Source organism: Tenrec ecaudatus, chromosome 15 (genome assembly GCF_050624435.1).
Source record: "Tenrec ecaudatus isolate mTenEca1 chromosome 15, mTenEca1.hap1, whole genome shotgun sequence".
NCBI classification, from domain to species: Eukaryota; Metazoa; Chordata; class Mammalia; order Afrosoricida; family Tenrecidae; genus Tenrec; species Tenrec ecaudatus.
The window spans coordinates 59111378-59137018 of record NC_134544.1 but is presented as its reverse complement, the minus strand read 5'-3'; the positions used below and the strand labels follow the sequence as shown (position 1 = coordinate 59137018).

At 34.9% G+C, this 25641-nt stretch overlaps 1 protein-coding gene across 1 annotated transcript in view; it reads right to left on the bottom strand.

Moving 5' to 3' along the window:
• SMCHD1 (structural maintenance of chromosomes flexible hinge domain containing 1) overlaps positions 1 to 25641 on the bottom strand; it is a 131269-nt gene that overhangs the window by 19261 nt on the left and 86367 nt on the right. Inside the window, exons 30-42 of the mRNA XM_075533163.1 lie at positions 24659 to 24784; positions 22036 to 22115; positions 21620 to 21777; positions 20076 to 20191; positions 17874 to 17938; positions 15989 to 16076; positions 14927 to 15058; positions 13785 to 13937; positions 9350 to 9476; positions 9079 to 9198; positions 8252 to 8337; positions 7445 to 7567; positions 3556 to 3746 (exon numbers count right to left, since the gene is read on the bottom strand). Of these exons, the coding sequence (XP_075389278.1) occupies positions 3556 to 3746; positions 7445 to 7567; positions 8252 to 8337; positions 9079 to 9198; positions 9350 to 9476; positions 13785 to 13937; positions 14927 to 15058; positions 15989 to 16076; positions 17874 to 17938; positions 20076 to 20191; positions 21620 to 21777; positions 22036 to 22115; positions 24659 to 24784 (1565 nt within the window). The remainder of the gene's footprint in view (positions 1 to 3555; positions 3747 to 7444; positions 7568 to 8251; positions 8338 to 9078; positions 9199 to 9349; positions 9477 to 13784; positions 13938 to 14926; positions 15059 to 15988; positions 16077 to 17873; positions 17939 to 20075; positions 20192 to 21619; positions 21778 to 22035; positions 22116 to 24658; positions 24785 to 25641) is intronic.

The following is a 25641-nucleotide window of genomic DNA, read 5'->3' as shown; positions in this document are numbered from 1 at the left end:
GTTAGGTGAGGATGGGACCTGGCTTCCTCTTTCCTTGCCCACTCAGCAGTTGACTGCACAGTTGAATCTCAGATATCACAATGGAACGCAAGGACATGGCCTGACCAGGGTGTCAGGATTTTTCCCTTCCACAAAGTGTGGCTATTGCTAACTCCTGACAGTAGGAGTGCTGGGAGACTCTAGGAACTATGTAACTAAGTCCCAGTGAGACAAGGAATGCCCAGAGAAAGAGGATAAATACACCAGAGCGACGTTAGCTTAAAAAGCTACAGCCAGACTGTTCCTAAATCGAGGGTGATTAATTACCAGGTCTTCAAGGATCATGAAGTTAAAAAGGCTTTCTTAGAGGGAAGGTGGTCTCGTCCCATAACTACTATCCTTAGCAACACAGTAGCTATGACCTATTTCCCCCATATTTATATTTCCTATATTTAAAATGGGTAGAACCATTACCTAGCATCTGAGTAGGCAATTTAGGAATAAGATTTGAACTCAAACTGCAACTGTTTCTATACCTTTTTTAGATGACAAGACTTTGCAATATGCTAATTTACTGATGTAGTATGCGTCACTATTAGTTTCCATTATCTTTCTAGTTGCCACTACCATGAAATGGATTTCTTGCAAAGCTGTGTTTAGAAACCTTAGACATGTATTTAAGGCACACTACCCTAATGTTATTATGAACGCTATGCCTATTATTCTCACAGCAGTAGCCCTTAAGATTCTTTATAATTCAAGGACTCCTAACTAGTGGTCCATGACCTCCCTTAAAATTTACATTAAAAATAATAGTATATATTTGTGGGTTAAAATTTTTTTTTTGCATTTTTCCCCCCAAGGTGTTTTCCAAAGTGTTTAAAAAAATCATTTTATTGTGGGCTCATACAACTCTTATCACAATCCATACATACTTCAATTGTATAAAGGACATTTGTACATTCATTACCCTCATCAGTCTCAAACATTTGCTCTCCTGTAAGCCCCTGGCATCAGCTCCTCATTTTCCCTCCTCCCTCCCCACAGGAACCCTTGATAATTTATAAATCATTATTTTGTCAGACTGTCAGACGTCTCCCTTCACCCACTTTTCTGTTGTCCACCCGTCAGGGAGGAGGTTATATGCAGATCCTTGTAATCGGTTCCCCCTTTCTACCCCACCCTCCTGGAATCACTGCTCTCAGTATTGGTTCTGAGGGGTTCATTATCTGTCCTGGATCCCCTGTTTCTAGTTCCTATCTGTACCAGTGTACATCCTCTGGTCTAGTCAGATTTGTAATGTAGAATTGGGATCATGATAGTGGGGGGTGGTGGTGGAAGCATTTAGGAACTAGAGGAAAGTTGTATGTTTCATCGTTGCTACATTGTACCCTGACTGGCTCATCTCCTCCCCATGACCCTACATAAGTTGTTACTGTGTTTTAAGTGCAAGTTTGCACTGCAAATTAGATCCCTATTTAGCAATTTCTATATAAATTGTCTGATCATTGGGCATAATTTACACAATGTGCCAGCATTCTCAATATTTCCATGGTTTGTTCTCTTTCTATTGATCTGTCTTTTCTGATCCGCATTGCCTCATCTTTGGTTCTGTTTGCATTGTTTAAGGGAGTACATATCACTCGTAGGTGATGTTGTTTATTTTATAACTTAATCTTACTATTTGGCTGACAGGTGATCTCTGAGAGTGGCTTTAGCTGCAATTTCAAACGGAATCTTAGGGTGATAAGTCTCAGGAATTGCTCTAGTCTCTATTGGGCCAGTAACTGGCAGTTTTTAAGAATTTGATTTTGCTCCACAGTTTTCCTCCATTCCATCCAGGGCTTCTATTGCACTATCTTTTGGTCTCTAGCTTTAAGAGACAGTGATCCATGTGGGCTGAGAGTCCTGGGAACTAGTTTGTTCCTCGAGTCTTTCGTTTCCTTTATACTCTGTCACTCTCTATGAGTAGAGCTCAACAGTTGTATCTGAGATAGCAGTGCACAAGTTTTGAGGACCCCTGACACTAATAATCAAACCAAGATGTAGAACATTATCTTTATATACTATTTTATTCCAACTCATTGAATTGTTGACCTCTAAAACTATGCTATTTGTGAGTTTTTAAAGAGATAATTTATATTTATCAGGTTCTTAAAGGGATCCTAAAGCTCCACCACCTGTCCCACCCCTGCCTCACAAAACCAACCTCTATGTCTACCACTAAGAGGCCTGGTGGCATCATGTGTTCCGTGTTGGGTTGCTAACTCTAAGACCAGCAGTTAGAAACCACCAGAGAAAGGTGAGGCTTTCCGCTCCCATAAAGATTTACTGCTGCAGAAACCCCCCGCGACGGTTCTACTCTGTCCTAGACGGACCTGACGGCAGCGAGGCAGGAGTCTTCAGTGTACCACCACTCCCTCAGTTCAAGGTTTCTCTAGTTTCAACTTGGCAAAAGCCTCTCAACATGTTGCTGCCTCACCTCCCTTTTTCTTCAAATCCGCAGTTGCCTGAATCTTTCTGATACACAGCATAAAACCTTCAGTAATCCAGATACAAACTGATTTATAAGTAAATTGTATATTCATACACAGTATATATTTAGTATGACAGTCAAAGACTGTACAGACTGTCCATTTATTTTTCATCCTTTTAAAATAATTTTCTTACAAATTAATTTTGTGTCCCTGAAAAACGGAACATCTTCTCTTCCCCACATACTTTACTACCTCTATGCTTCGTCTTCTCGTGGTGATTTCTTTATCTGAAACAGTCTACCTACCTTCTTTAACTTAAAGTTGATCACTGCTCCCTCCTCAGCGTTTTGAAAGCAGACTTTCATTATCGCTTCTGAAACTGAACACTTTTTACTTTGTTCATATTAGAGTCATTTATGTTCAAGTCGGGTTTCCTTAGTATAAAATCAGCTATTACCTTGCATTCCTGACAACTCTTAGCAACGGGTCCTACAAGGATCCAATTCACATGTATGGACTAAACGCATTTTCTATGTCCATTACCATTAGAATGCAATTGAATAATTCCAGTACTATTAGAACTATATGCTGGCAAAGTCCAAAGACTTATTATGTTGGGCTTGTGCATATATTTTTATCTACCTTATATACAAAAAACTTAATTTGCAAACTAACCATAGCAGCATATAGGAGCAAGCTTACTGTAATATTAGCATTAACGAAGACTAGTCCTCTGACGACAGTGAAGACAAAATAATTAGGTAATTTGAGTCACTTCCCAAGATTGCTCACACAGACTTTACAGGTTACGAAGGAGGGAAGGGCAGGAGAGGAAGATAAAACAAAAGGCTAGAGGGTCAACCGGTATAAAATTGGGAGAAGAGAAATCAGAAGGGGGTGGGTAGATGTACTAGTAGGGGGAGGGGGTTCTTAGGTAGTTCAAATGCTGATAACCCTCCCCACCTAATTCACAGTAAGAAATTGCTGGTTTTTAAAAAAAGTTTTCTGTATTTTTTAAAAGAGATAATTTAAAAAACCGGGACTTGATAAAAAGTAGAGAATAGCATTCAGAAAAATCATTACTTGAATGTTTTCTAACCTTTTCCAATCGGGAAGAGTCTTCTTATAAATAGAATCAAGGGGCAACACCTGCTGACGCCCTTGGGTTTCATCATAGATGCGACGTGCAGCATCAGTAGTCAGGGTGACCACACAGTCCATGTCACTTGCCAGATGCCAAGAAATAACCATCGCAGCTCTATCATCTTCAATTTGTGCAAGGTGCGCGATCTATAACCCATTAAAACACACAGTGAAAAAGTGCTTCAAATATACAACAAATGGATATAGTTTAAAAGCCCAAACCTGAAGAGTAAAATACACTTTTCTGAAGCATTCAGATAAAATTTGGAAAAATGTCACTGATTATATTCTAGTAAGTTTTCAAATAAGCAAATAAAAATATTTGGAATTTTATCAGCTAATGAAAGATACACATTTTTTAATTCTTGATTTTCAAATTTGGGTTGTGAATTGATAAAAGCTCATCAAGTACATTAAGCCATACACACATAAAATAACTGATGATTCACAGGGAATCCAGGACAGATGATCCCTTCAGGACCAGCGGTGAGAGTGGCAATACCAGAAGGGTGGAGGGAAGGTGGGGAAGAAAGGGGAACCAATTATAAGGATCTACATGTGACCTCTTCCCTGGGGGACGGACAACAGGGTAGTGGGCAAAGGGAGATATCGGACAGGGTAAGATATGACAAAATAATAATTTATAAATTATCGAGGGCTCTTGAGAGAGAGGGGAGTGGGAGGGGAAAATGAGGAGCTGAAACCAAGGGTTCAAGTAGAAAGCAAATGTTTTGAGAACGATGAGGGCAACAAATGTACACGTGCTTGACATACATTGGGTGCATGTATGGATTGTGATAAGAGCTGTATGAACCCTCAATAAAATGATTTAATAAAAAAAAACAACAATGATGTTTTAAAATTTAGTTGAAATAAATATGGTTCCAAAGCATTCTGAGTAGATATTTGAGTTCAATGCTATATTATTACTTTCAAAAAACAAATCTCAGTATCACAAACAGCATAGATTTTTCTGCTAAAAGGGTTACTTTGGAGCTTATGATTAACTCCTCATTCTCCGTGTTAGAAGTGATTGCCTTCAGTTGCAAGCTTTCCTAGTACAAATTCAACCAAGGTTGGGTACAATTTCAAGGCTCCATTCAATGGTTATGTTATCCTTAGTCATACCTGATCTAGTAGCAAACTGCACCCCACCCTCACCTCCAATAATAATTTCATGTGGCATTATAGAAAACTACAGCCTAATATTGACAACTGTACTCTAATTCTCTAACTATTAGTGAAAGGCAAAAAAATAGTCATGCAAACACAAATAAAAGTGAAAATGTTTTCGTTGACATTAAGAAGGATTAGTAGAAGTAAAGCAAATAAAATAACCTTATTTTATATGTGACCATAAGGTACCATTCTGTAGATGCTTACAAACACCTATAACTGGAGTAATTATTTCTAAGTGAAGACAGACCTCATAAGACTCTTCAACATTTCATCTACTGTATGAATTTTCAGGTAACACAAGTACAACACATGACACTATTTTTTTTCTTTCAAAAATCTAATCCCGAAACATGAGCTACATTTTGTTTCTACTTGCATATTAAATATAATCTTTTGCTTGTATGATTCTATTTTCAGCTTTACTGAGTCTACTCTAGTTATTTTCATGATATTGCTAATTTTCTCTCATTTGGGGATGGGAAATGAGAAAAAAGCTGGGATTTCAAGATATATGGATCGAGGCGGAAATAACTAAAGCAATCACATGAATTGGAGTGTTCATGGTACTAAACGTAAACATACTGGATCCAGGCTGTGGGAGAGAACAGCCCTCATCTTTCGCTATGTGCAGTATTATTTTAAGATAAATGTCACAAAGAATTTCTTTCGTGGGTTAACGAAGGCTTCCCTTTCTAGAGGAGCTGAAGAAAAATAGTATGAGATGTCAATGATTTCCACAAGACTCTCAGATTATTATTCCCGCTGACATGTATTACATATCCTGGTAAGAATCTTACATTATGAACAAGAAGTCTGTATTGGATAAACTACTGAAATGTGGTGGTAGTATTTTGTACCTTAAAACCAGAATAGAAATATCTACCTGTTTTTGAATCCAGTCTTTCTCTTTCTAGAAATTAGTTTTGAGGAATACTACTTTCAAAACATAATATACACTCCTAATTTATGACTTTGCATTCTTAATTTTACCATTTGCATATCTGTTTGTATAAGAATGCTACACAAGTAAGTGCAGTTTTAGAGTACACCTCCATAGAAACTAACGTGCGCTTCAGCGTCCAAGAGACTAAGCTCTGCATCTCAGGACCACACCCTGTGAAAGCTGTTTACGGTCATGACGGCGTTCCCTCATCTCCGACACAGAAACACGAAGCCGCCGGCGTGCGGCTCTGAGAGCAGCAGCGTGCACAGGCATGCTACTCTGCCCTGTTCTACGCCGGTTCTGGCCACACATGGCAGGTGCGTGCTACCTCTTCACCGAGGGCTCTTTCCCCGACATCAGGTGCTCACTTTCTGTCTCTGTCACATTTTGGTAACTTCTTACAATAATTCAAAGCTTTTCACAATGCTACTGACTGCACACTGAAAGACTACGGTGAAATGTAAACATAACTTTTATATGCTCTGGAGGAAGAGAAAAACAAAGCCCTAAATTCCAGCAAACTAACTAAAGTGAAATCATCCCCACTTGTAATTACACTGACTACCAGTGGATTAAATGCACGAGTCAAGAGACAAGAAGAAGGGATAAGAAATCATGATCCATCAGTACGTTGTCTTTACAGCCTAGACACAAAGACCAGAAAAAGCAGTTACACACTGGGAAACCACAAGTTTCACTGGGTTGACTTATTGTTGTGATCTGGGACTGAGCTCATAATATCTGAAGTACCCCTGTGCTTACACCATAAAGCACAGAGATTAAGCGGACTCCAGTCAACAAAGCTATGAACTTTACTTCCAATTTATTAAGGTGACCAGACATCCCAATTTTCTAACAATTTGTCCCGCGGCGTTTTTAAAAAGTCCCAATTTGGGGAAAGAATGCACGACAAGCTAGGGTATATGGTTTTTAATTGCCATGTGGCTATTTGGCCAGGATATGAGTTTTACCAATGGTGACCCGCTTTACCAATGTTAACATCTGGCCACCTTAAATTTATTCAACTTTAAAAGTTGAGAAGCACATTGAGTGAAAAGGTTAAATTAAGCACATGTACATACACTACAAATCTTAAAAACTGAAGGTGCTAGAAAAAAGCAAATGGTAAAAATGTTCATAGAACTAAAAACTGGGTAATAAATTTGCTGATTGTGACAAATAAGTATCCTGAACCAGAAAAACATAAAATCAAACAGTTAGATAATGGCAAGATAGAACTACACCTCATTGAATGTATTATCGTCAAGACAAAAGGCAAACTCAAAGAGCGAAAGGCCAAAGATAAGAATGAAGAACGGCCCTCCTTCCCTTGACAGAAATATGCATCACGTTTGTGGTTTGTTTGTTTATTTCTCTCATTCTGGAGTATCCCAGAATGTCCTAACAATGTTATACTTAGAACTCAGAAAACTTCTACTCTTTGCCTTCTGTTGTCTTGTCAAAGTTGAGATACCTGAAAGGGTGCTGCTGATACACAAAGCCAAACAACACGTAAGCATCTCTTAAGTGGACCAGAAGGGAATTAACCCAAATGAACTCCACTTGTGCCAGAGCCTTGAAAGGTAGCAAGAATTATGGAATTTTCAGGGTAAGTCTGGCCAAATTGATAATTTATTATAATGCAATTTTTAAGGATGTAGGATTTACAGGAACAAAAGAAAACAATAAAACATATTGCTTCTTAAAAGGTATAAGCACAAACCTTTCCCAAAACATCTGTACTGCCTTTGGTATAGTTTGGAAGAGTACATGATCTTCTAGGTTTCTTCTTTAGCTCCTCCTGTTCTGTTAGCTTGTTTTTCAAAAGTGCATCAATATGTGTCATCTGTAATATATAAAGAAAAATTAACTATAAGGCCCGTTACTCTTTTAGCAGGCAGCCCATAGTAGTAGTTGATGAAAATCAATTTTGAAAAGTCAAGAATATAAAGTTAATAATAAATAGAATTATTTTTCTAAATCGGTAGTTCAAACCCACATGAAATCACTCTGCGGGAGAAAGATTAGGCTATGCTACTCTTGTAAACATTCATAGTTATGAAACTCTAAGTCAGAATTGACTTGTTGGTAATGGTTTCATTTTTTGGTTTTATTAAAAGCTGTTACAGTAATATAAAGTTTCCAGCTAATTTTTTAATCTTGGTTAAGAAAAACTACCTGTACTTTTCTTGAAAGTGTTCCATGTGTAAAAGAACATGTATTTTTAAATGCTAAAGAAAATCTACATTATTGTTTCATTCTCTTATTCTCTTTGCCATTACACATACATACACGGTTATTGTTTTAGCAGCCTCCTAATGAGGTATTCAAGTTGAAGTGTCATGAACTTCATTTATCAATGCCATTCCGTTAAAATTAAGAACTACAGCATTTTGAAAAAAGCAATCCTGCTTACCCTGTGTCTGACTTGTACCCCAAACCAACAATGCTCATAATTCATAATAAAACATGGATTTTAATAACTGCTAATATTTAATGAAGACGTTTTTTATGTATCCTTAGAAACTACCTGTTGTGTTGTAGGAATGTCAATATTATGTGTTTTTAGTTCATTCCGCAGCTGAGACTCTTTTAATTTTGCTTCCTCAACTTGACCTAAAAGACAGAACATGGCGAATACTTTCAATTTTTTTAAATGCTTGATATTAAAATGATGTAGACTTTTAAAAATTAAACTAATATTTTAAAATTAAGGTTTGGAAAAAAAATTGCTTTGTTTTTATTCTTTACTTTCATAGTTATCAATATATATAACAACCAAAACATAATATATATATATATCCAATTACATTAGATTGTTCTCAAACCACATTTTTTATAAAAAATAAGTTATAGTGTTACTAAATATTTAGTTCCCATTATCTTCTAAATGTTCTTGGCCCAGGAGAATATATGAAAGTGAGGACTTTGTTGGATAAATAAGTTAAATTAAACATTATGTGTATTAACAACAAAACATTATGTGTATTAACTCAAGAATAAGTTACATACTTCAGTATCAATGGTGCTGATGTAGATACCTCTCATAGCAAGACATACTACATTTATTTTAAGTAAAATATATACTCAAAATGAAGCTAATTTACACATCAATCATTTAGTGCTATTTTCATTCAGTATTCCAAAGAGCCATATTTCTAATTTTCAGAAAACTTCAAACAAAATATTTATTTAAAATGTTATCTTTAAGAGCATCAAATGTCAAGCAATATAAAATCCTGGCTTTGAGAGTCTAATAAACAGCTAGAAAACACTTTCTAAAGTGTTCACGTCCATCTCAACCTTCTGTCTTACCACCCACACAATCTGTTGTTGCATGAATACAAAATGACTTACATTTCATTTCATCAAGAAGTTGTTTGCTGGCTTCAAATAAACTTCTATACATAATAATAGACTTAGATATTTGGTCTTTTTCTTTTGTAAGTGCTGCCATTTGTTGTTGCTTCTTAACATCTAAGAAAAAATTTCAGGTAACTTAAACAATTTAAAAACTGATTTTTTCAAAGCATCTAACTTGATTAATAAGCACATGTTGGCTGAAATTAAAACAAAGTAATCTAAAGTAACACAACGAATTCCATAAGCGATTTGTCTAACTACTTACCATTGTAAAACATAAATGGTAAGATATATGGCTCTAATGTTCTTGATAAAGCTGGTAGCCGAGGCTCAAATATAATAAAATATTCAGTGCTATCCCTTCCAGGACTGTTTTCTGCCAACACCAAGCTCTGTACAAATAAAAAGAGTAAAATTTCATTATGCTCTATTTTACAACTAATGGTAAATTTTAAAGATAAAAGTCATTTGTCCTTAAGATTTTTTAAACATTCATTAAAACATCCACTACCCATTCAAGACATGAAATAAAATGTTACCTTTTGCAATTGTTTGAATGTCAAACGATCTTATCACTAAAAAGCTTGTCCAAAAATTGCGTATCACGGAAAATTACAAGAAAAATTATTCCTTTCCTGGAATCAGAAATACTAATGACCACTTATACCTATTTGCTTCCTAACCCTTAAATTGACGTAGTGTGAAATAGCTGATGGTGTGTAAGTAAAATACTAATCACAAAGACATGCCCAAAGCCCACTGCTGAGTTTAAGTTACACCTGTTGCCATGGCAGTAGACCCACAAAGTCCCTTGGTGACTGAGCAACGGGGCCTAAAAAGGCACTAAGTATCTGTTTGTAAAGAACTATATTTTTTCTTAACACACAAAAACATTTTTATATACTTCAACTTAAAATCATAACATTTAACTAGTGATGTAAATATCAATACTTATATCTCAAATGATGTAGATACTTATATCTCAAATGACTGATGTAAAAATATATATATCATTTAGGACACTAAATCATAAAATTTTATTTTCAGCTCTCCTAGAAACAACAGAGCTAACTATTTTACTTAGATGATAGAAATGTAAAATTAAAAAATTATCAACTGACTGAACCAAACCAAGCTTACTGCCATTCCGTCGATACCAACTCACAATGACCCAACAGGGCAGTGTAGAACGGACTCCTCTTTCTCCCCCTTTATTAACAGGGAACTATAAAATAAGGTTATCAATTATAGCTAACAATGTTTTCTCAAGGAAAAGAATAAAGCTTATGCTTATCGTTTCTAAAATGGATTCTTAATCTAGTCACATGAATGTAAGCTTGTATTGTTTGCGTTTTCAAAACAGATAGCCTCCAAACCTTAACAGCTTGTTTTCAAGCGCTCTATTTCTTTAGTCCAAGTTGACAGACAGACAGCAGTTTGAAAAATGTATGTATTACACAGTAATACCAACTTACTGGGTGAAGAACCTTCAAATTGTTCAAAAAATTAAATCATTTATAAGACATCAAAAATTATCTTTGAATTTTTCTTTGTAAGTGAAATTTCAATGACGGTTAATGAGAATATAATGAGCTTATTTCAATAGGTAGTATCAAATTTCCTTTCAGAAGCTGTGTCACTGTTCTCTTACATCAGGGTATGAAAGGCTCTACTCCCTTGGTGTTAGCCAACACAATCAAGCATGTAGGCTTTTTTCTAAAAAGATGGAAGTAAGCAGTAAGCCATTACTGAAACTAACATTTCTCTAATAAGCAGATTATGCTTAATGGTGATCTGTACTCTCTTCGCATAAATGCATACTCATCATTTAGTTGCAGGATGTAGTTTATGAGGTTTCGAAATATGATCAATATTTTAATCCATTATTATTATATATTGCAATATTTCTCCCCAATCTATTGCCTTTAAAAAACTATATTATAGAATCATATAAAAGAGCTCCACAATGCACCAATGAAAAATTTTCAACTCATTGTCAAGTTTAAAAAAATTTTAAATGTACATATTTCACTGTATTGTACATAACTTTTTTCCCTTTATCCCTTATTTAAGGAAACCTTTCCTATGCTAAGTGGGAGAAAGATAAGGATTTCTATTCCCATAAAGTGTTACAGTCTTAGAGAGACAGGAATAGCTATACCCTATCATGAGTCAGTATGGCAGTGAATTTTTCCTATCCCAAAGTTGTAGAGTTTTTAACAACAAGTTACAAACATTGTTCTGGCTCATTGCTTCTTAAAATTCCCTAATGTTAAGAATCATCTGACAAAATAATAATAATTTATGAATTATGGAGGTTTCATGAGGGAGGGAGAGTGGGAAGGGAGGTGGGAAAATGAGTTGATATTAGAGGCTCAAATGGAAAGCAAATGTTTTGAGAATGATGATGGCAACAAATGTACAGATGCGCTTGACACAATGGTTGTATGTATGGATTGTGATAAGAATTGTATGAACCCCCAATAAAATGATTTAAAAAAAAAGAATAATCTAATTGTTAGTTAGAACTCAGATTTCACCAATATATAGGGCAGGTGCCAAGGACTTGTAAGGAATATGTAACCATCTTCTGGAGAAACAAAACAAAACTAGCCACTGAACAGCTTATGAATTACAACACAGACAACTGATTACTAAAAATTAGCAATATTCAATATTGGTAATATTTTGATGATGGGCACATATTTCTGGTAGGACTATAAACTGAAGAGCAATTGGCAATAATTATCAAAAGCCTTAATATGTGCATACCCTGAGTCCAAACAATTCTACTTCAATTGGAATCAATCGGATGGCAGTGCTTTTTTCAATGCAAATAATACGTAAAAGAAGGCTGATGGAAATATAATTGATATAAACCTTCAAAATAAACTGAATTTTCACCAGGAATTGATCAAAAATAGGGGACCTTTAACAAAATGATGTAGGCTTATACTTACTGACAAAAAAATACACCAAAGAAATGTTAAATAAGAGATTTAAAACAGTATCATTATATTTGAATTATTAAACTTTTACACATACAAATCTCACACACAGTAATATTGATATGTGCACAGAAAAGTCTGGACAGATAGACTATATTAATAATCATAGTTATATCTAAATATTACAGTAGTTATTTTTGGAAATCCTTATAATGTTCTACTTTAATATACCTAAAGTATTTCCATAAAAAAATTTTTAAAAAAATTTTTTTATGTTGGGAAGGTGATGTTATAGGCACTCTAAAGTCACACAGATATTTTCATGGTTCTTAGACAAAATCTATAGAACATCTCACATCAAAAATGACCTTTAGTGTGATTACATGCCATCTGTATAAGGAAAGAATTTCTACCTGACAAGTCATTGGAAAGAAAGTGTATGGTTATGTTGATGTATTTTATCTTTTAGGTAGCATATTCTATGTAACACAGATGCCTTTATGAAATGCTGTATGATGTAAATTTTGTGTATTATTTTCAGTTCACATCTTGATTAAAAATTATCAACAGCATTTATAGTATCAGTCTTAATATCTGATTTATCTACAATTTGGACTCATGCAAACCATAAAATTATGTTATAGTAAAGTTTCAAGTTTCAGAATATTAATGGCTATCTGATAATGCATATCTAGAATTGGCATTGGGATAATTATAACAACTTTAGAAAATGATACTACTGTACTCAGACTGAAAATAATACCATCAACTCAGGTTTCCATCCTCAGTGTTTATTCATTTACCTCTACCCAAATTTTTCCTGTGTTAGCCAGAAGATTAATACAAGAAATAAATCTTTGCCTTTTAGCCCAATAAGATAAATTTGGTTAAGATTTTAGTATATAGACGTATATAAAATATTCTATAAAAACAAGGGAAAGTAATTAAAATCAATTTATTTATAAAAGTTCGGTGTAGATAATAAAGGAACACAAAGTTATTGCCAAATGGTACACCAGATATGTTAATATAATAACTAGAACCTACATTATTTCTTAAGCTAAAAAGGAATTCAGGATCACAAAGCTAGGATGCAGTACGCTTTTCTACGTTCCCAATAATAAACATTGTGGTAAGCTAGTTTCGGTATTTAATAACAATGGAGACAAAACCAAATAATGTCAAATTACGTATATGCTCTAGAGATTTTCCAGGAGTAAAGACAGTGGGCTTGTTTATTTTCAGGTATGCTAGTCTGCTGCACTGAGAAGAATCCAATTGAGTTTACTTTATACTTTGATGTGGATTATGTTGGCTGTTTTGTCAAATGCATTTTGATCTTTGCAGCATGAAAAATTAAATTTACAGAGGAAGAAAAAAGCATGCTAAATTGTTTGTAAATTCACAGAATTATTGCACTTGTTACCAAATCACTGTACCAATAAACTTGCTCCCACAAAGGAAAGGAAAAAAAAATTTTTTTAAAGAAAGACAACAACAAAGATTTTTACTAGAGATTTTTAGGTGTCTGGGCTAAGCTTTGTTTTTACCCACTAAATGGCAAATTTTCAGTAGAACATAAATATTATATTGCCATTATAAAAATGAGTTTAATTTGCATTAGCCAAGAGTAAATTAGAATATATTTAAGTGCTGTAATGAGAACATTTCATTGCTATCCATACCAAACAACATTATCAATATAGTGGACCAAATATTTTAAAATCTTTAACTAATAAAAGGTATGTTTACCGTGATATTAGCTGAACCATTCACAAAGGGAAATTCGAGCATTTTAGCTTTCCCGATAAAGAGTGGTGTATCAGTATCTTCTTCACTGGAACCTTTAATAGTCGCTATTACTGTGCCAACCAAATCAGTTCCAGTATGGTTGCAGTATTCATCCTTGAAGTAAACAATGTGAAACAACTAATTAGAAGATTAAACCCCAAACTATTTAAGTCCCAAACATTAATTTATCCCAACCCTTAATCCAAGAATAGAATTCAGTTGTACTAAGGGCTCCTCCTTAAGGAGGAAACAGTCTCAAAGAGCCAAAGAGATTGTAAAACTTTTCTATATTACAAGAACACTCATTTTAAAATCTTACTTGATTTGCTTTTAACATGTATTGATATGGAAAACAGTAATAAAAGATGTGACTGTGTAATGCTTTTGAATTATTTTATTAAATGTTAACATCTGTATACATTTGAAAAGCAACAGTAGCTTTATGTATGAACCATCTTGCACTCTTCAGAGAAAGTTTGGTACATACATAGACTCAAAGACACTGAGCACAAAAACTAAGGCATGCTGTCTTTCCCTGGGGAAAAGAAACACTCACATGCCTAAAACATGAAAATAAGTTATTTGAAGGGTGTTAAGATGCCATCAGCCAAATTTTCCCTAACTGAGGTCTCGCCACTGTGTTTTACATGTTTTCATTAATATTTGTATTAGTTCTATTGCAGCTTACTCTGTAAATAATCAGCAGCTCTGAGGAGCTCTGATTGCCTTCCTTAACTATGTCAGTCAACAGAGTAGATCGCTTGTAAAATAATTATTCAATGGCCCCTTTCTGTCCCCTCAGTGAGTTGCACAGAGAAGAACATTCACAATTCATAAAATAGGTGAGATGAGTATATATATTAAGAAAAGTTGAAATTTTTATATTTTGAGAAAGTTCATAGTACATATGAATTCATTTTATGTATATTTTTAATTTAAGAATAAATCATTAGAATTTTACAAATATTTAACTCACCTGTACAATTTTACCTTAAAATGAATAATCAAGATCCGATCTATTCTATTGTAACTATTTTGAAAACCAAACTTACAAATAATAATTTTTCGTGTTGCACTGGATAATTCTGGAAGAAAGTAAGTACCGTGATATTGAGATGTAAATCTTTGACCAAGGTCCTGCTGTTGGTGGAACGAACATTAGAAACGGCTGGCGTAGCTGGTTGGATTTCAGGAACGAGCTTCACAGGTTGATTTGGAAGAACATCGACTATAATCTTATGAGACAAAAGCAGCTTTCTGATTAACAATACACTGGTACTTTAGTACAGGAAGCCCATGCATAACAAGGTCTGTTCCAACAAGTCTGGTTCACGTTTATTCTAACAAAAACCTAATTCTTTCTTTTTAAAGTTTTTCTTCATCATTGTCTTTTGTATCTTTAGAAATCTGGTATTTGTTTTGGGGGACTAGAAATATTACATATACTTATATGTATATTTTAATGAATGCATTTTATTAGTGATAAGATGTACTTAAACTCCCCCAGAAAACAGTAACAAAAAAAGACGGTGTTAAGTGCAGCTTGCTGTAACTAAAGTAAACTGCAAGTCAGAGACTCACCATGTTTAAGAGGAAGAGAAAATAATTATGTTAATTGAAATGCAACATTACCTTCTAAAAATTGTTTCTTATTTATCTCTTGAAAGCAAGTTATTTGAAACTTTCAGGAAAAAAGACCCTTCATATTAATTTTTTTAATGTTTATAATGAGCTAAGAACAAACTTTAGAGACAGCATTTAAGCAAAATACAAGTAATTATGTTAAGAGAAAACTACCTTAAACTTTACTACCCAGAATTCTAGTAACTGAAATGTTAATTAAAATTTTTTATGTATGGTTGTTCTGAGCAACCTTCCCATGACATCTGTCAACACAATTACTAATTGTTTCTTCAATTAAAAGAGAGATTGAATAGCTTTATTTACCAGATCAAATTATTGAACATAATGTAAATACATTTCACTCCATATCCAATAATAAATTCTATTTCACACAAAATATACCATTCTCTACTCATAAAAATGGTCCTGAGTTATACCATCTTGTTTTTGATCCTGAATTGTACCTTGTTCATTAATAAATCACTTTTATCTATGAAAAAAAAAGTGACATTAACTGTGGTATATACAGAGAAAATGCAAACCTGTTCACTGTTGAGAACATTTGCTTTATCCATCGTGAAAGCAAACTGGATATAGTATGTCCCCACTTTATTAGGAATTACTTTATCTCTAAATTAAAAAGAAAGTGATAGTGATTACTGCCTCATTTTAAATAAAGGGAGAAGAAATTCAGAGCATCAACATTTGTGTTTCTTCTACATAAAGTAAATGTGTAAGAATTACTATTACTATATCCAGCTTCATTCAACAAAAAGTTTTGTGCTAGGTTTATTCTTACCTATACATTCTTTCAAAAAAATATATCCAGAACAAAGGCTCTGGACATGTCAAAAATAGGAACATAAACTTGAGAAAACAGTAAACACAAAATATCCTGAATGCTATAATAAGTGAACTTTGCTTCACTTTCAAATTATAAATGTCCAACTGACATTTCAAATGATAAGATATCCTGTTGATCTTTTACCTTGTTTCATTTTCCAGTCATATATTTGACTTAATACATTCAAGACACTTAGTATGACTTAATATCAACAATAATTATCAATAAAGAACTTAGAACTGGCATTCTTCAGTCCTACTCTACAAGGTGACTTTTATATGTCATGCATAGTCTCGAACAAAACAAAACAGCATTAACAATAAAAAATACACAGACTTCTATTCACACATACTGAAATCTCAACACTGTAATACATATGCAATCTTAGAGAAAACATTCTAAAGCCACATTTCTCCCTCACAGGAAAATGATCCCAGGTAGAAGTTAACAGAAAGGGTAAGTGCATGAGTAAATGTAAATAAGCACTTATTATGCAAAATAATAACAATACCTAAAGAGGTTTAACAAATGCAACAATAAAGATACACATACTGGGAGAGGGAAAATAAAGTTTATGAGAGTATGGGTGATTTTTTAACAAGGTGAAATTCAAAACATAAAATTAACCATTTAAAATCTCAAAGTTCAGTGGCACTTTGTTATTTATATTCTAGTACAATCATCACTTCTATTTCCAAAACGTGTAATTCTTTTTTAAAAATCCACCAAACAGTTTGTTCAATCTAATGTCCTGTGTTAGATTAAAACAAAGTGAGTGTTTTGGAATATAATAAATTGTCCAATTCTCTCATCTTTAGATTTCATATAAAGGAATGCCAATCATTTCAAGGTGGTTTAAATCAGCCCCATACAATACAACAACCTGGCACATTTAAAAGATACAAGGCAGTGTGACTCAAGTGTGGTCCCACGATAGGTGTTGGTCTGAACAGTTTGTTACTCGTGTGTCTGTCAGAAGGCAATTACAAGACTCAAGGGACTTAAGAAACTTTTATAGTAATTTGACAGTCAACCTCTACTTTAAACAAATCATTACTCTAAAACAGACTGCAAATTTAAAAAAGCGAAACGAGGGGCTCTGCTACAGTCTAAGAAGGCACTCAAGCATTTTGGCTCTTCTTTTGCATCTTCCCTAAGAGAAAAAAAATTTATAAATAAGATACCTTTGAAATAATTAATTCAAAATCTTCTTTTTCTTCAGATTTTAAATTTGAGGTCCAGAAGGAAGGAACAAACAACAAAGCCCAGAGTTGCGCAGTTAGACAGTGAAAGGCTAGACCAACCTTTTACTTCCTAATATCACACATTACAGAATTTAATTATAGAGACCACCTTTACAGTCAAGGATTACAATGTGGTCCTTCACAACTTGAAGAGTACTTTTTTGATTGCTTGCTTTTATACCAGTAAGCTAATCCATCTATGACAATGATATTCCACTAAAACCATTTTATAAAACTAAAAAATAAAGCATCTTTTTCCAAATAAATTTGCACACGCACACACACATACTATTTCATAACACAAAAATATATAAACATATGATGTGATTAAAGAAATACCTGAAATAGAAGCAGCCATCTTCCTTGTCATTATCTTTTATTTTATTGCAACTAAATGTTTCTGCCTAGAAAGTGGGAGTGGGAGAGAAAGGGCAGGGGAAATTACAAACATTTCATATAGAATGTGTGATGAAAAATTCTTCTAGAGTGAAACTGAATCTAGATCACTTCTAAATTTAAAACATTATACATTTATTTATTTTTCCATTTTATTAGGTGCTCATACCACTCTTATCACAATCCATACATATACATACATCAATTGTATAAAGCACATCCGTACATTCCTTGCCCCAATCATTCTCAAAGCATTTGCTCTCCACTTAAACCCTTTGCATCAGGTCCACTTTTATTTTTTCCCTCCCTCCCCGCTCCCCCCTCCCTCATGAGTCCTTGATAATTTATAGATTGTTATTTTGTCATATCTTGCCCTATCTGGAGTCTCCCTTCCCCCCTTCTCTGCCGTCCATCTCCCAGGGAGGAGGTCACATGTGTATCTATTTCTTTATAATGAATGTAAGACAATACGATCATGTTGAAAAGACATCCATTATTAAAAGGCTTACAATGGATTTCTACAGCAGCGAAGTATTTTACGGTAATAGTAGCCTGATTAGACTAATCTAATCTAAGCAACTAGTTTCTTTTACAAAGAAGCCAGTGATACAACAGTTCAAGTATTAATTTCTAATGGAAAGGTTGGAGGTTTGAACTCACTGGGCAATCACCACTCCACCAGGGAAAAGACCTGGTGATACTCTTCCTCCGTGGTCATATCCTAGAAAACTCCAGGTAACAATTCTACTCTGCCATGTAGGGTTCCTAAGAATTTGAATAGCACAGAACATCAACAATAATTTCCTAAGCAAAGGACTAACATGGGCCTGTTGAAATGAAGTCCACATTTCCTAAAGTTTAAGGTTTACTATCCAATTTCAGATCTACATTTTATCAATATTGTTCAATATGGAAACTAATAGCCATCCAAAGTTGTTATGAATTGAAATGTGGTATAAGCGTACAGTACACAACAAATTTGGAAGACCTGGTAAGAAAGAGTGTAAAATATTCTCAATAATTTTTAATACTGAGCTTACAATACAATGAAAATACTTTAGTAGTGAAGACCTAACAAAATTAATTTACCTATTTCTTTTTACTCTTCTAATGCAGCCACTAGAAAATAAGACTTATCACGTGTGGCTCATCCTGTATTTCCACTGGACAGTGCTGCTTCAGACCACCAGATGGTTCTAATCCTGAGGTTGAGGCTGCCTCAGTCTGTCAACCACATACACTGCTTTGCTCATCTCATGCTGTATATTTTCCCTTAATGCTTAATGGTTTCTTCACTTTTGCTGCTATCCCTAAGACATGGCAACTGTGCAAATTACCGTTAAAAGTAAGGAAAAGTCCCCAAGGCCCAAGTGCCGGCCACTGGAGATCCCCTCATAGAGGGGTTTAGGAGAGGAGATGGATCAGTCAGGGTGCGGGGTGGTACAGACGAAGAGCACAGCTTTCCCCCAGATCCTGGATGCTTCCTCCCGCCAACTACCATGATCCGAACTCTACCTTGCAGGGCTGGATAGGGCAGAGGTTGTACACTGGTACATATGAGGGCTGGAGGCACAGGGAATCCAGGGTGGATGATACCTTCAGGACCAAGGGTGTGAGGGGCGATGCTGGGAGAGTGTAGGGTGAGTGGGTTGGAAAGGGGGAATTGATTGCAGGGATCCACGTGTGACCTCCTCCCTGGGAGAGGGACGGCAGAGAAGGGGGGAAGGGAGACTCCGGATAGAGCAAGATATGACAAAATAACGATGTATAAATTACAAAGGGCACATGAGGGAGGGGGGAACGGGGAGGGAGGGGAAAAAAAAAGAGGACCTGATGCAAAGGGCTTAGGTGGAGAGCAGGTGCTTTGAGAATGATTGGGGCAGGGAATGTATGGATGTGCTTTATACAATTGATGTATGTATATGTATGGATTGTGATAAGAGTTGTATGAGTCCCTAATAAAATGTAAAAAAAGAAAAGGGGAAAAAAAAAAGTAAGGAAAAGTCACAATGCAAGTTACCCTTCTTCAGTTACATGAACAGTTTTGAAACACATGGTGATGCTTTTATTTTGGAAACACAGAGATTAATTGCCAGTTGTCAAATAGGTACATAGTATTTTTTGCATTGCATGCAATTGACTCACATTTGCTGGTGGTCGGTTCCCACTACTAGACATCTTCCACATTTTCATTGAAATACGTGCTGGATTAATATTTTTAATGATACTGTCATCTTCAGAAATAACCGTAATCATAAAATCTGTCACAGCACATTAAAAAAATTATTTTCTACCTAATTTGATGAACAGGTTCAGTTAAAGATTTGTATCTTAAAAGCACATATCTTATTTAATGTTAAAACTAATCTGATGAGGAAGAAAATAAAACTATTCATTAACCAGAACTCCCTAAAAATTTGTCTGTAAAAACTTACTAATCATGACATACAATTCTTTTTTTTTGACATACAATTCTTGTGTTAAATCTGAACATCAAATACATCTTTGATTCTAACATTTCTTTCTCTTATTTTCTTAATGCGTCATTCTGTAAGTTCTAGCATGCATGACAAAAGGCTAGACTGTATGATTAGCAGCTGAGAGTTAAGCCAACTGGTCTCCAAATTACATGCTTTACGTATCCCAAAAGAGAATGCTAAATGTCTTTTATGAATTTCTATAGCATACAGTAGCTAAAGTAAGATTATGTACAATATTCCCAATACACTTAGCAACTGTAACATCCATTTGGCACCTGGTTAAGAGTTTTAAAAGGTTAAATCTCAAAGTGAAAAACTCTAATTTTTTAGGCTATCTATATATGTAATTATCACAATTATTTAAAAAAACATATAAGCTTTCAGTTTGCTTCTTTCTTTGTTTAAAACCATGTACAGGAATTAGGCTTCCAAGAAAAGAAACCTTCCAGAGCAAATGCTAAGAAGCATTTGTGGTACAATGAGTACAACCCAGCCTCAACGCTGAACCTGAATGTTGGAGAGTCAAGCTCCCCAGGTGCTCAGAGGAAAATGTAGCAGTATGCTTCTATCAACAGCACAGCCTTGGAAATCCAGAGGGATTGCTCTACTCTGTCCTACAGGGTCACTGTGAGTTGTAATCAACAGATGGCAACTGTTTTTCAAATTTTTTGAGTAAACAGTGTTTTTTCACTGACTTATTTAGCACTGTCATGCTATATTGGCACGATCTGCTAACTTGAATGTCTTCTAGATTAGGATAAACTCATTAAAAACTCTTATGGTCATTGTAAACATAGCAGGCATTTGGTAATGTTTGTTGCTCTAAAATACCCTTAACCATAAATGATGCAATTAATATTACTTCCATCCAAAATAAATTGAAAGGTAGGCCCAGCTTCTGATGGGTTAAACATAATACATTTAGGAGAGCACAACTTCATAGTTCTCTCCCACTTAGCAGTTCATTTTTCCTTTACAATCTAGTGAATGGACAAATACAAATTGAACAAATTCCCTTAGGCTATACGTTTATGTATATACGATCCGTTCATTCTGGGTAATGAAGGAATGCAAGACTTGGGGAGAGAAGTTATGCTTAAGTCAATTGTGGTTTCTTTACCATCCAAAAAGGCTAATATACCGAACACCTAAAATACGGAATTTATGCTCCTCAAGTAAAAGCTTATTTAAACACTGTGAATTACTCACCAGTGAAAAGATTTCCCGCTAAAAAGGAGGCATCTTTGTCATATTTAATATTAAGACGAATGGGTTTTTCAGGGTCTGGAAGAATCATTAACTTAATGATAGGTCCTTCGATGGTATTCTTGTTATGGATCGCTTTAATCTGCATACTATGTTCTCCCCTAATAAACACAAAACGAGGGAGGGGTTGTGTCAAACTACATTCGCCATCAACTAAAATTCTGAGATACAGAGTTGACCCATTTAGAAAACCTGTGTACTTTACTTCTACTTTTCACTGACTTTACTCTCTAATGTGATTTTCCATATTTTAGTTGAAAAGCACAGAAAACTAGATCTGTTCTAAGGGTATACCTTTCCAAATAATAAGAAAAATCAATCTGCATAATACCAATAATGATCAAACTTTTGGTTCTTACCTAGGAGCAAAAACACTGAATACCCCCAAATTAGCCCTTCCCTTTTCATCTGTCTTATGTTGTTGGTTTGAAGGAGTGAGCTAAAAACAAAGCAAAAAAACACCAAAACTTAGAAAATTCTTGAGATCAATAAAGTTCTTTAATAAGCAATTCTAATTTTAAATTATATTTGCATGTTTCTAAAACCTATAATGCTCTGATCTGAACAAGATGAAATAAAATATGTAACCACATAACCTTAAGGATAATAACGATTCATCTTGATTAATTAAACTAAAATCTATTGTATTTCAGTTATTAAGTTGCACAAGTCTATGAAGATATGTCTCAAAGTTAGGGGCAAAGGGGTACTATGAAGACATAAACATATACACTTAAGTCAAGTAATATTATATATTACACCATTATTATATGCTATAAGGGCAATATAGTGGGATACGTGTTAGGCTGCTAACTGCAAGGTCAGAAGTTCAAACCACCAGCCACGCTGAGGGAGAAACTTGAAGTTTTCTATGCCCAAAAGAGTTCTGATCTCAGAAACACACAGTGGCAGTTCAACCTTGTTTAATAGGATCATTATTGAGTCAGAATTGACTCAATGGCAGTGAGTAAGTTTATATACAAGTGGGTACCTCCAGGAAAACTGGGGTTGATCAGAACAGTGCTTTCATAGTATGCATTTTTACCGCCACCCCCCGCCCCCATCCCCCACACACACCCTAAGCAACAGTGAATTTTTTTGTAAAAGCAGTTTCTCTTGAACCTCGTTTTTTTGTGATGTCCGATTTAAGAGAACAGTGCGTAGCTGTGAAATTTTGTTTCCTGCTTGGGAAAAATGCTGTAGAAACTGTTGAAATGCTGAACACAGCTTACAATGACAGTGCTATGGGAAAAACTCAAGTGTACGAGTGGTTTCCTTGTTTCAAGAAAAGTGAAGAAGGACATAAAAGGGCAGTGATCTGATGACTTAGAATGGATGAAGGAAAAAAATGAGGGAGGTGCTGTCAGCCATCCAAACAGATGAGTTTGAAAAATGTTTCCACAAATGAAATAGCAGATTTGACAGATGTATTAAGCGTAATGGAGAGTACTTGGAAGGCAATAAGGTTGTTTTGTTAAAAAAAAAATTAAATACATAGCTTTTGGAGGGAAAATTCTGGTTTTTTGGGGGGGTAACCCCTTGTATTAAAATAATATATACAATACTAGCTTGTTGTTATTTCATCTGTCTTTTGAATGGTTACTCGGATATCTTTGCTGCAATATCACCTCTATAGTGACAACCAAATCATTGGTTACAAAAATTGTTTACAGATGCTCCTCTGGAATTTCGCCCTTCTTCAAAGGTTGACATGAATCACTATTTAACTCTTGGAAGCAAACATTGAGAACAAAAATGATTTTGTAGACTTTAGCAATAGAAAGTCTGATTCACTCTTAAACCTAAAGGCAATCTCTACTTAAAGGAACCTAAATAGGCCACAAAAGGGGCATTTGTAAACTATTATAGTTGGAGGCAAAATGACAATGAATATTTGAAATGACAGGAAAAAATCCTATAGTTGTACCTGTTCTGTTTGCCTTTTCAAACAATGTCTCTCAGCCTGTCTTTCTCACAGTATTTCTCCTATGTAGGTCCTAAATCCTTGCTGCTAAGTCAGAAATCAGTTTTTATTTTGTCTACGTTATTGTTGTATAGTAGCAATAACAGAGCCCTTTTAGAAAATTCCTAATTACTAAGAAAATAAGAACACATTTTAGTGCTTTAATCTCTTATATGATTTTTAGGATCAACTTGCCATAGGAAATCCCCCCATTAGGATTTTGATTTGGCCAATACATTGAGAGGAGTACTCTTTACACATTATTTTCATCCACTGAATTTATATTATGTTTGTGGAGAGAGACACACAACTGTGACTATGAACCCAAGAACTCATTCTGAGTTGCCTAAGAACAATTGAGCGAGGAGGAATGAATTCCCCTACGGCAACAGGAGGCACGAGGTGGCCCCCAATTTTACCCTAAATCCTTAGCACTACGAATATGCACCTAAACAGAAGGCACCTGATCTTAAATTTACTGGAACACAAGCACTTTGTACCGAGGCGTCGTTCACAGGTTCAAGTTCACAGTTGCCTTAGGAAAAAGTCAAGAGAGGAAGGCACACTACTGTAGAACAGACCACAGCACAAATCTAGCAGCTACAGATGGCCCTAGATGCGCTTCATAAGGGAAGTAGGTACCTGAATGACTTAACTTGCTTAGCCTTTAATTGGTTAAGTCTCCTCAATTACAATTGTTCTTTAATTCACACTACAGGTCATTGCAATATCTACTGTCATCTAACTTCTCATGGTCTGAAATGCAAATATTAGTAGTATATACAATAGAGACGTTCAAATACCATAATTGTACAATGTTGGCTCCATGGGACACTTTTTGTAAAATATATGCTTTACTGCCTCAAAAAATAATTATTCTGGTTGATTGAAACTAAGCAGTACTGAAAGTTACATAAAACTGGTAAAAAAAGAAATGAAATATCCTAAGGCACTATCATGATAATAAAATCCAGAATTCTAAGAAAGAAAAACTAATATATTAAGAGTTTAGAACTTACCTTTAAAGTGCTAGCTTTTATAAGACTTATTTTAACTTGTGGTGTCGGTGCTGGGTTATCCCACTGGTCACACAGTTGCACAATTAGAGGGTTCTGTAATTCTTTTCCATTTATAACTGGAATGGACTAAATAGACATTTTAAGAAGTATTAAAATGTATCAAACAATTCAATTAGCACTTGCATACTTATAAAATGATCATCATTTAGTTTAGTTCTTTCATATTCACAAGTGGATTCTTCATCAATGGAAAAAAAATTTTTAAAAGCCAATATCCAAGATAAACCATTTCTCACATAACTGATTAATAATTTGATGAAAGGGAAAGCAGCATTTGCATTAGTGGTTTCTAGCATAGATTCCTAAAAGGTGCATAGGAGAATGACTTCAACAAGAGCAGACTCTCATCTTGGGTTCTCAGCTTTAACACTGGTAATCTATCTGTGGTTTAGTTTATCATTGCAAATTTTCTACTGCCATTCTATTCCAAGCAACAATACCGTTTTCTAGCCTGTCGAAAAGTAATATTCACATTAAGTATTCCTTGCCGTTTCCTCTACCAAATATGTAGAAAAACAAAGCAACAAAACAAAGCCTGTTACCATGAAGTCAATTCGGACTCACAGCAACCTGATAGGATGGAGTAGATGGCCCTGTAAGGTTCCCAAGGCTGAAATACTTAGGGAAGCAGACTGCCACATCTTTCTCCCATGGGGTGGCAGGTTGACTCAAATGACCAACCTCACAACTGGCCCTTAAGCACTGCAACACCAGGGCTACTTTCTAAAGATGTAAAACCTGTGTAATCACATTAGTACTATCTGCTCCAAAGGAAACACATTACCAAGCAGGGTGTCTGGTAAAGATTTAATTCTCATGTCACAGTTTAAAAGATTTTTTTTTAATGTTGGGAGAAAACTAGTATAAAAAGAAAGCTAACATCTCTTTTCTACTGATGGCACAGCAGTTCAAAGTTAGGCTGC